Raw genomic sequence first — 10,598 nt, 5'->3', positions numbered from 1 at the left:
AAACTACTCCTAAACAAATCAAGTCCAGCCTTCATTCTTTGTGCAGAACATCAAGAAAATATTCATAATAAGACCATGGATGATTAGATATTGTGACATAAAGCACTAAATATCGCATACTGCCCTAGTACACTTCAAGGTATTCACTTAAAAAGCACCTCCTAGTCCCCTTTCATTCAGAGAAATGACCGTAACCGGAACCCCCTATAAAATCCAATAGTAACAATATGAAAAAGCTGATGCCTGATGCAACTACCATTTGAAGAAAATATTTCAAACACGAAAAATAGTGGCATTTTTCACAATATATTGACCATCAAAACAGGAATAGCTCATCAAGTTGTCATGCCTACCATGCCGACAACTTTATTCGCCTTAGCAAACTCATCTTCATACATTCCCTCCCCTTCCCTCACATGCCACCATGTTCGTATTGCTTCAATCTCGAACGCTGCAAGTGTTGATCCAATATCAGTAGCCCTAGCTTGTGAACAAAGGTCCTCATCATTTGTGAGCACCATAAAAATTTTCATCAGCTCCAAAACCCTTTCAGCATATGGAACAAAGGCTTGTTCTGCTGCAGTGGCTACAGAACCAATTGTAGACTGTGCAAGCATCATCGCGTTTTAGAAGAAAAAAATTACTTAAAATAAAAAACACTAAACCGGTATTTAAAAATTAAAAGTTTAAAACTTATCACAAAAAAGCAAAAATCAGATGGCAAGTATACCATGCATGTCTCCTGTAAATTTCGGGAGCTATTCTGGAGTGCTGTGAGTAATCTCCCCATCAAGGGATCAAGAAAAGGAAGTATTTCCTCACCCATGTTATCACAAAATGCAGCCAGTGCATAATATGATTTTTCCTGTAGAAGCAGGTAATACCATTATGCATGTGGTGTACATAAATAAACCATGAAGCATTTAACCTCCATCCAATACTTACCTTCACTTCATCAGACACATCCTCAAGGGCATTTAAAATGCATGGAAGAACGATTTCATAGTGAGATGTAATTTCAGTCGCAAAATGCTCAAAGAAATTAGCCTAATGCAAATGATGTCGCTCCTCTTACCATTTGTTCTTGATACCTTAGAGTTCCCAAAATGATATGAAGGATGGGTTCCATTTTTTCTTTCATCGATTAAAACAACCTTCAAACAACACCTAAAGCCGCCGGCGGGGTTCACATTTTGATCGCTTTCAATGAAGCAAACTCCAAAACCGGTGGAAAGACAAGCTTGGGAAGGTTTATAGCCATTGTATCGATGACTTCAAAGAATGCTCGATCGATCCGCAAGATCATCCAATTCAACTCCTTCAGCTTGCTTCTACAAGTGAAGGGGAACATAACTTTGCAAGCCATGAGATTATATGAATAGCCCGATGTGGAAGCAGAGAACGTAGATTGTGGGACATGAGCATAGCTATAAAATTAATATGTTGAAATAATCAATTCATAGATAAAAGAGAATTGATGCATTTGACATTTCCAACCTGATGGCGTGTATTAGATTCCAAATTTTGACTTGAACAAACTGCAAGAGATTCAATTAGCTCATCAAAAATTTCAAAAGCAATTGCAGCAACATCCTCCTCACCGTTCGCAAGGCATTGCCTTGATACGTTCTCAGGGATGCTCTAATGAATTCTAGAAATCTCACCTACAAAGCAAATTCCAAAAAGAAACTTGTCTTGTGGAACATTGAAGACATAATGAATAGCCACAGTGAGTTCAACCACGCCGAGCCTTGAACCGAGGTAGCTACCAGTCTTGGAGACGTTAAAGATACATCGGAGCGCAGTTCATTAGTGAGTTACTTCAGTTCCTGGATCAACATATAATATTAAGGAGCTTATAAGTTGATTCCCCTTATGTTGGACTTGGGTTTACAGGAAAGGAAAATGGCAAGAACTCGTATTGGAGGTAGACTATAGAGGGAGACTGTAGGGGTGGGAGTGGGCGTGGGAGTGGGAGGGACTGATGCGGCGGTCAGGGCAGATGTTGGAAGAGAGATTAGAAAAGAAAATCTAATCTCATGGATCCATACGCTATGGATGAAAGTAGCATCGTTGTTTCTGCCAAGTCATAAATTGCTGAAAAAGAATTTGGGCCCCACACAGTTGTGTTTTATTAGATAGATACGTTACCGAGGGCCAAGTATGGACTATAGTGCCCAGAACAGAAAGCTTGGGCCGAAACAACAGGCCCATAATATTTTTGGAAATTTATTAGATCTGATTCTTCTTATGCTACACCAAAACCCTTTACGCTTCACTTGGTCGTTTTCTTCACGATGGATGCTTGCTGGGCTAGTCTTCCAAAGGAACTGTTAGAATTAATAGCTTTGTGTTTGATGACCGATGTTACAGATTACGTTCGTTTCGGTGTAGTTTGGAAGTTATGGTGGTCAGTTTTCGTGGCAATTAAGCCCCCCAGGAAGTTACCTCCTCAAATCCCTTGGCTGCTGATCAACGACGAGAATTTAGGTACATGTTTCTTCAGTCCCTCCCTAAATAGAAGAATATGGCTTAAAACACCAAATCCACACACTCATGAATGCATTGGGTCGAACCATGGCTGAGTAATTATGATAGGTAAAAACAGTCCATCCATGTTTCTGTTGAATCCACTCACAGAGGCAAAGATCTTTCTACCACCTGCTACGGAAATATCCTGGTTGGTGGACTACCAGCCCTCCAGAATTGATGCAGAATATGCCGTTGAGTTATTTGAGTATCTGGGTGGTGTTGTCCACGACTACTTGTTCATCCCTTCTAGGCAAGTTACTTGGAATCTGAAATTGAGAGCTGAGTTGTCTTCACATCCGACACTGTCTAGCATGGAAGGCGATCGTTGTGTCGTGCTTCTGTTAAGTGGCTTGGTGCGCCAATTTGCATTTTGCACTCCAGGAGACAATAAGTGGACAACAATAGTAGATAACAAGGAAACACCTAACAGGAGTATGATAACTGTATGTAGAGACATTAGGTATCGCGACGGGCAATTCTATGTAGCAGATCGGCCCTCTAGAGTTGTGGTTTGTGATGTCGGCCCTCCTTATCCGGGAACTAAACAATTTGCTACAATGAACTCGTACCATCAACTCTACACCGAGTATGCCCGTCTGGTTGAATTATCTGGAGAACTCTTGTTTATCATTCCGAGACTTCGTCCTTTCAGATATAAGAACTCTGAATACCCGATGGGATTTAGCATTTTTAAGTTGGGTCAAGATAGCAAGGAGTGGATGGAGGTGAAGAATATTGGGGACGCAACGTTGTTTGTAGGTCCTTTTAATTCATTGTCTATCCTGGCTTCTAACTATCCCGGACTGAAAAGAAATTGCATCTACTTTACAGACACTAGCTCTGATTACATATGTGACATCTTCGATATAGAGAACCAATGCTTAGAACCCTCATCTTTCTTTTCTGCAGGATTTAAATTTTCAGACCCTGGGAATTTCGTCATAAACGAAAGGTTGCCACAGGTCGTTTGGGTTACACCTTCCCTTTGGTAGAGCTTACTGTAGAGATGCTCTCAAAATATTTTATAATGTATGACTAGTTCTAATTTAAATGCCATTTTGGTTTTCTAATTTGCAGGTAGCATTGACATTGTTATTGTTTAACTCTCCCCTCAATTGAACTTTGTATTTCCATCGGCCTTCTTTATCATTACCACTTCCAATTTAAGTAGCTAAGTAACCGCTATCAAATTCAACTCAATAACTACAGTTGAGCTTGCTGGTTTTGAAATGTTTCTCGTGCTAGCAAGCACCAGGATGCTAATTGCTAATCCTCGTATTGCAATTTGCTAAATGCTATTCCTCATCGTTAAACACTGGCAATTTAAAGGCATACTATGAAGTACCATGGGGTGAGTACCATTAGCACTATGTCTAACGGTGTTCGTTCAACTCAACAAACACATTCACTAGAATATAGATACTCTGACCAAATCCTTACTTTGGGACGCCAGGAAAGTGACCAAATTTCAGATTCTCCATTTTTTAAAGAGAAAATCTACTGTACGCAGACTGTAGGTGTGCGCCAGAATCAAGGCCACTCATCACGGCAAGAGGTCCACGTCCATGCGTACCGGTGCGCAGGCCTACTCTAGGACTGCTATTTTTTAAAACTCAATTGAGTACCACGGTCCCAGAAGGCTTCCTTGTAGAAAATTGGTGAATTTGGACGGTACCCCGAGTAAAAAAGGACAAGGAGTGAAACATAATAGGGGTACTTTAGTACTTTCTCAATAAACTTTAACATGACTAAGCAGCAAAGATGTCTCTAAATTCTAGAACCATCTCGCGCGCGCACTGAAATTCGAGCTGTTCTCTGACTGACTGACTGCTATGGCTGCTGCTGCTAGGAACAAACACAATCTCGTAACTAATTCTTCTCTCTCTTCTAAATTATGACTTCCGTTATATTATTAGGGTTTTTATAATTATCTTTTTTTCAGGATTTTCAAGGGCTTATAAATAATTTACAAGACTGGGAGCTTTCACTCAAAGAAAAAGACAAAAAGTTAAAACAAGATAAACACGTGGTAAATATTAAATTACCATATTTATTATACCTTAGGCTCATTTCCTAATATACAAACATTTTTAACTAAATGTATTAGGGTACATCCTCATTACAAACAATTTATCAGGACTTGTTAACTCAAGAAAGTTCTCCAACTGCTGGTACGGAAAAAGATTTGGTATGAACCATGTACACTTTCCCATTGCGTAAAATTTAGTTAGTTAGTGTAGAATTTAGTAATGTTGTTTGGTGTGTACAGGGAAATGAGTGTTTTAAGCAGAAAAAGTATAACGAAGCGATTGATTGTTATTCAAGAAGCATTGCTTTATCACCAACAGCAGTGGCTTTTGCAAATAGAGCCATGGCGTACCTTAAAATCAAGAGGTAAGTTTACTAGTGAGCTGCATTACGTGTTCTTTGAGTTGGCCTTTTTGGTTTGCCATTTGTATCAATATATTAAAAGTTCCAATATGGTGTTGTTTGGCTTGGAGGGATATATGTTGTTGAGTTATTTCCAATGATGTGAACAATTTTTGTTACACTATATAGAGATCACTATTGTGACGGTTTGAGTATTTGAACATGCTAAACGACTGTCGAATAGAAATAGAAGAGAACATATTGCTCTATAAACTAATAAATTTTGGTTTTCCCTCTAAAACCATCCTAAGTTATTTCCAGTATCTTGTTGGAATTTGTGAACATGTATCCTCCATATCAGCAGCATGAATTAGGTATTGTACCGAATGAAGTTTCCAGAAAGGCTTTATTAAGACAATTTCTATAAACTTTATCTTTCCAAATTTTGACCCTTGATCTTTCGTCTCCATGGCATATTTGTTTTCTGTTTCTTCATGACTAGTAAGAAGTAAGAACTTGTTATATAGTTCTAAAAGGTGAGCTATTTATATACTTGAATCAAAGAGGCATATGGGATGTGTGTTTTATTTTATTTTTACCTTTTGTCTTTCTTGTTTGTTAGATTCGAAGAGGCTGAAAATGATTGTACAGAGGCTTTAAATTTGGATGACCGCTACACCAAAGCGTACTCACGACGTGCAACTGCTAGGAAAGAACTTGGGAAACTAAAAGCATCCCTTGAAGGTATATGGTGCCCTTAATTACGTCGTTTTACAAAAAATTGATTAGATTAGAACTTACCAGTACTTTTCCAGTAATAATGGTTATTTTCATACATTTAATATATGCAACTATCTACAGATTCTGAGTTTTCTCTGAGGTTAGAACCTCAGAACCAAGAACTTAAGAAGCAGCATGCGGAAGCAAAGGCGATGTATGACAAGGTAAGGAATCCCCAAGAAATTTTGCTGTTAAGTTTTGCTTTGGATGTTTCAAATGTGTTTATCGCTATGGTTAGTGTAGGGGATGACCTTTAAATGTAAACAACACTCATAGTTGATGTATGTGCTTGAAGTTTGGACCACCATTCAATCGTCTTCATATGAGAGATGCTAAGGCCAATGAACTTTTTTGATTCAATAAAAAAAAAGTGTCTTTTTTTCTATTCGATCACCCCATCTAGCAACCTGTACTGATTACTTTACAGAAGTTATCAAAATAAAAAAAATATGTCTACACAGATTCAAAGATCCAGTGGTTTTTGAATCTGTGTAGAAATTACCTCAAAAGCATCAAAGATTGCATAGATTGGTGCTTGGGATGGATAGCCACAGTCAGAGGAATCAAGACTAGGAGAGCTTTTAGTAGATTGCTTAGAGTTTGCTGCTTCCTATGCTCTGTATAAGTGTGACTACTTAGAAGTTTAGCTATTTGCTGGGCTGTTCAGGTGTGGGCAGTTGGGAGGTCAATTGCCACTGTAGATGCTTCTGAGGATTCAATCAATTGAGTAGAGGGGTCAGATCCTGTTTTTGGAGTCTTCTGGAGGATTCCTACTTGAAATCCTTGCAGCATCCTTTTGTTTGTCAGAAAATCCTATCCGTACAGCCTGTAGGTGCTGAGTCTTGAAACTTTCTCTGAACAATTCACTTACCAAAATAAATAATAGAATATATCATGTCTAGTACCTCTTGAGCTTTTCAAATAGTAAGAAGTAACCCTGATGGACATGATAAAAAGATGGCAAGAAGCATGACAATTTGGTAATCAGTCCACTCCATCTCGCCCCAAATTGCGTAAACATATGTCTGGGCCTCTGGGGGCAGCTGATCACCTGCAGTTAAAACTCAAACGGTTCAGTGTAAAGCTTAGACTAGATGCCAGTCATACCACACTCCCTTCATTCAATAATCCTATCCCCTTATCTCTTCTTCTCCCTCAGTTTTACAAGCTTTCACAGTGTTTCTGTTCTATACCTCACCTTAGTCATCAAATGGAAAACTTAGTGTTTCAGTCAGTTCGATTCAATCACTTAGTTGAAAACTTGTACTGGTTTTTTTGTTCAATTAAAAGTTTTGGTCCATGTTGCATTTTAAGCGTATATTGATAAGACATTGGGATGTTAGCATACCAGAATATCACCTTGTTTTTACAATTTAGTCTTCACTTGTGTATTCGAGTTCAGTTATCAATATTAATGAGAAAGGCGTTATTGCCTTTGATCTTGATATCAGTTTGCATACTTCTCTATTACGTTGTTGATTGTACCACCATATTTGGGATTTCTTCTCCAGGAGCTTCTTAAGAAGGCGTCGGAGACAATGAAAAGTTCCACTCAAGGAGCGCAGAGGGTCATTGGGAATGAAAACCGCATTAAGGTATAAATAACATGGCCTTCCTAATAACTGCTTGTATTTTTTAGAATATGATATCCATCTGGGCTCTTGGTACACCAGACCAGCAATTAATATTCATAGAAATCATTGAGGTACTTCAGTTTCCCTTTACCAATAGAAATGAAAATCTCGTTATATGTGTAACTTGTTACACACATTAGTAATGTTTAACCTACTGGGTGTTTTCTTTCCGGTGAACAAACATGATAAGGTTCCTAACAAGTGTTTGGTCATTGTATAGGAAGTGGTCGGTAGATCTGCAAATGCTGGTAACAGAAGCCTAAGAGAAGACTCAAATGGATCTCAGGAAGGTGCAACATTAAAACCTATTGCAGACATTTCCAAGGTCTTGTTGTGCCTTTTCTTTATTCATGCTTTACGCCTTTATGTATAATAAACATGCTCTGAACCACATGCTTTCTGTCTTTTAAGGCCAAGTCTTCTAGTCAGGCACTGTGATCCGCTGTGAACCGTCTTTGGACAATTTGATTTATTTTGCTTTATGTGATTTCCTGATCTAGCAGTCTGCGAGTGGATCAGTGATTGTGAACTCCAGGTTTCCTATCACTCGTCTTGTGCTGCCCATGCACAATACTGCTCCACATAGATGTCAACATTGCAGTATTGTAGTTTGTACATGTCCTGTTTGTTTTGCATTATGCATGTGTTAGTCAACCTATATGACTTCGACCTCCTTGCATTTAGGACTTGTGTTGGGGTACCTGTCCGATTTGTCTTATTTGGTTTCAGAAAAAAAAAAAATGAAGAAAGAAAATTTCCACTTTTGAACTGAATAATGTCTGTTCTCAATTCTTTAGAGATGACTATTACAATTACTAATGGTTGAATTGTACACAGAATGTTCATGGTATGAAGAAGCAAGAAGTTAGGATGTCTGTGCAAGAGCTGGCTTCACGTGCAGCAGCTCGAGCTATGGCTGAAGCCGGAAAGTCCATCACATCACCAAAGTCAGCTTATCAGTTTGAGATTTCTTGGAGGGGTGTTTCTGGTGATGTTGCATTACAAGCTCGTTTGCTAAAGGTTACACAGTACTTGTTGTATCTTGCTTTTCAACGTAATTGATGGATATGTCTCTGAGCATGAAATGTTTTTGTTTGTTCTTGGATTGGCCAAGCCTTATTATCTCGAGTAGTTGGCAATACTTGGAAAAAGTTGGCATAGAACTATTATTTGGTATTTTGCATTGTTAGAATCTTTTGGATTAAGTATTTTTAGGCATAAACCGTGTTATCTTAAATTGATTGGATGCACCTGTATGAGCACCTGTTTGTGGTTTGAAATACATGATGTTTCAACTAACGAGTAAATACACGATGTTTCAACTAACGAGAATTTAACAAATTTTCACTTTTACTTGGTTAGGCTATATCTCCTCCTTCCTTGCCACACTTGTTCAAAAATTCCTTGTCTGCGGCATTGCTGATTGACATTATCAAGTGCATAGCTACCTTTTTCAGGTTAGTTTTGTTTTTTTTTGCTCCCCTTTTGCTGTTCAGGATTGTTAACAAAACTTTTGACTTTGTTTGATGGTCTTTCTATAGGGAAGAAACTGAGCTAGCTGTCAGATACTTGGATAATTTGGCCAAGGTCCCACGATTTGACTTGCTCATCATGTGTCTCTCTGCTACGGACAAATCTGGTATGTAGGCAGGAATGTTTTGAGTGATGCATATACCGTGTTATCAAAGTTGGATACTTCTAAAGTCTTCAATAAAATTCACATGTTTGCTTACTACAATGTTGTTTGGACCAGTAGGAACACTGTTTCATTGTGTCAAGAGTTGAGACACTGTCAGAAAAAATTTCAGAGTGAATGGGCCTCACTTGAAAGTACCCCCAGATGAGAGTAGTTTGTAAGGAGAGACAAGGAGCTTGCTCGAGTCTTTTGCTCACTAACTCACTGCATTGGTATTTGAGAGTGGACATACCCTTATGGAGCGGAATAGTTAGGATGTCAGGAAGCATGTCATCATATATAACGTCTTACAAATAAGTTCTGTTCACATGGTTAATATGATACTCAAAGGTTGTTGCTTTCCTAAGCTTTAGTTAGAACTTAGAAACATAGTTTTTTATATAGCAGTTCACAGTCATTTACTTTTAAGAAAGAATAGTTCATAAATATTCATAACAAGATAAACAAGCAATAATTAATTGAGGAAACCTTCTGAAACAACAGTAAGAGTTTTGGTGTCCAGATACTGTGAGCTATTGTTCTTCTTTAAGCAATAATGGAGCTTGAGTATGATCGTTTGCAGAACACATGAATGAAAGTGAACTATTGAATGTTGTTAAAGAAATCGAGCCCAACATTTTGTGCTCTAAGATCTTATACACTGTTCTTTAGGTTATTGTTTGTCACAGTTACGGTCTTGCATGTTGAATGTGGAAATTTTACTAGAAATTTATGTGACTTACTGGCCCACCCTTCCAAACAGATCTTCATAGGATGTGGGAGGAAAACTTTCTCAGTAATGAACTTCCGGTTGAGTTTGTGGAGACCCTTGGTAAACTGCGTATGAAGTACTGTCTTTGAGGGTAGTGGATGGGTGCGGTGGAGGATTTCTAAGGCCTGGTTGGACGATTCTTATGATAGTTCGTTGGCTTAGCGGCCTGAAAAGTCTTTTTATTGGCTTATAAACAAGATGTGGAAGCTAATTGTTGCCTTTTCAGTTTACAGTTGCAGTCAGGTTCCTGCTGTGAACTAAAAGAAAGTTGTTTTTTTCATTTCTTTTCTCTATTCTCTGTTTTTAACCAAATATGTATTTTATTGAAGATCGGAAAATATACACAAGTTGCAGGGGGCAAGGGCGCTACAAGTTGCATAGCTAGCCTTTTCTGAATAGCAAATTCTATCCTCTTGAAACTCTTGAAAACGTACTCAATACGTTAATAGGAAATTCTACAAGTTGAACGATTTTTAGTTTTTTTTTTTTTTTTTCTGAATCTAGATGTTTTTACAATTTTTTCGAATGCTCATGGAGTCGTGGACATTCACAGTTTACTAAATCGCTGTATATAACTCGTTGACAGTCAGTTTTTACGTTTAACGCACATTATTAACAAACATGAAACTTGTAGTGCAGTCAAGCAGAAATCCCACGCTACTGGTTCAGTTGCATTTGTTAAACAGTTGTTCTTGAGGTGACCTGAGTAGACCCACCGTTTACGTGTTTGTGCGATGTCCTGATGTTGGATTTGGTATTGTAGGACTCAAGCGTGAGATAGACCACCAATCTGTTGTAAATTGCAAGTGTGGTAGCTAGCTGTATTTTAATCTTA

At 38.3% G+C, this 10,598-nt stretch overlaps 3 protein-coding genes across 5 annotated transcripts; 2 read left to right on the top strand and 1 right to left on the bottom strand.

The window, feature by feature from the left end:
• Positions 1-247: 247 nt before the first annotated feature.
• On the bottom strand, positions 248-1,030 carry LOC147516825 (importin subunit beta-3-like). Its single transcript, XM_086594632.1, has 3 exons — positions 946-1,030; positions 731-865; positions 248-605 (listed from the first exon to the last, which is right to left on the bottom strand). The coding sequence occupies exons 2-3, from the start codon at positions 824-826 to the stop codon at positions 336-338; spliced, it is 366 nt and encodes a 121-aa protein (XP_086450758.1). The 5' UTR covers positions 827-865; positions 946-1,030; the 3' UTR covers positions 248-335.
• A 1,322-nt stretch (positions 1,031-2,352) lies between these two features.
• Positions 2,353-3,663, top strand: LOC147516824 (F-box protein At4g35733-like). 2 transcript variants are annotated; one of them, XR_015211208.1, is made up of 3 exons: positions 2,353-2,490; positions 3,442-3,494; positions 3,610-3,663. XR_015211208.1 is itself a non-coding variant. In XM_086589310.1 (2 exons), exons 1-2 carry the CDS (start codon positions 2,592-2,594, stop codon positions 3,649-3,651), a joined length of 945 nt encoding a protein of 314 aa, XP_086445436.1. In that variant the 5' UTR covers positions 2,457-2,591; the 3' UTR covers positions 3,652-3,663. The 2 variants fall into 2 exon arrangements, 1 of the variants encoding a protein (XP_086445436.1); XM_086589310.1 differs by having other exon boundaries at positions 2,457-3,494.
• Positions 3,664-4,241: 578 nt separating this feature from the next.
• Positions 4,242-10,233, top strand: LOC147516823 (uncharacterized). Of its 2 annotated transcripts, none has more exons than XM_086589309.1 (12): positions 4,242-4,397; positions 4,475-4,561; positions 4,670-4,720; positions 4,802-4,926; positions 5,525-5,646; positions 5,764-5,846; positions 7,194-7,277; positions 7,537-7,641; positions 8,154-8,336; positions 8,679-8,773; positions 8,858-8,955; positions 9,755-10,233. In XM_086589309.1, the coding sequence occupies exons 1-12, from the start codon at positions 4,365-4,367 to the stop codon at positions 9,850-9,852; spliced, it is 1,164 nt and encodes a 387-aa protein (XP_086445435.1). In that variant the 5' UTR covers positions 4,242-4,364; the 3' UTR covers positions 9,853-10,233. The 2 variants fall into 2 exon arrangements, with proteins under 2 accessions (XP_086445435.1, XP_086445434.1); XM_086589308.1 differs by having other exon boundaries at positions 4,640-4,720.
• Positions 10,234-10,598: the final 365 nt, after the last annotated feature.

This window comes from Coptis chinensis, chromosome 2 (assembly GCF_015680905.1).
Source record: "Coptis chinensis isolate HL-2020 chromosome 2, ASM1568090v1, whole genome shotgun sequence".
Classification (NCBI taxonomy): domain Eukaryota; kingdom Viridiplantae; phylum Streptophyta; class Magnoliopsida; order Ranunculales; family Ranunculaceae; genus Coptis; species Coptis chinensis.
The sequence above is the reverse complement of the archived record's forward strand: the minus strand, read 5'-3'. Positions and strand labels throughout refer to the sequence as shown.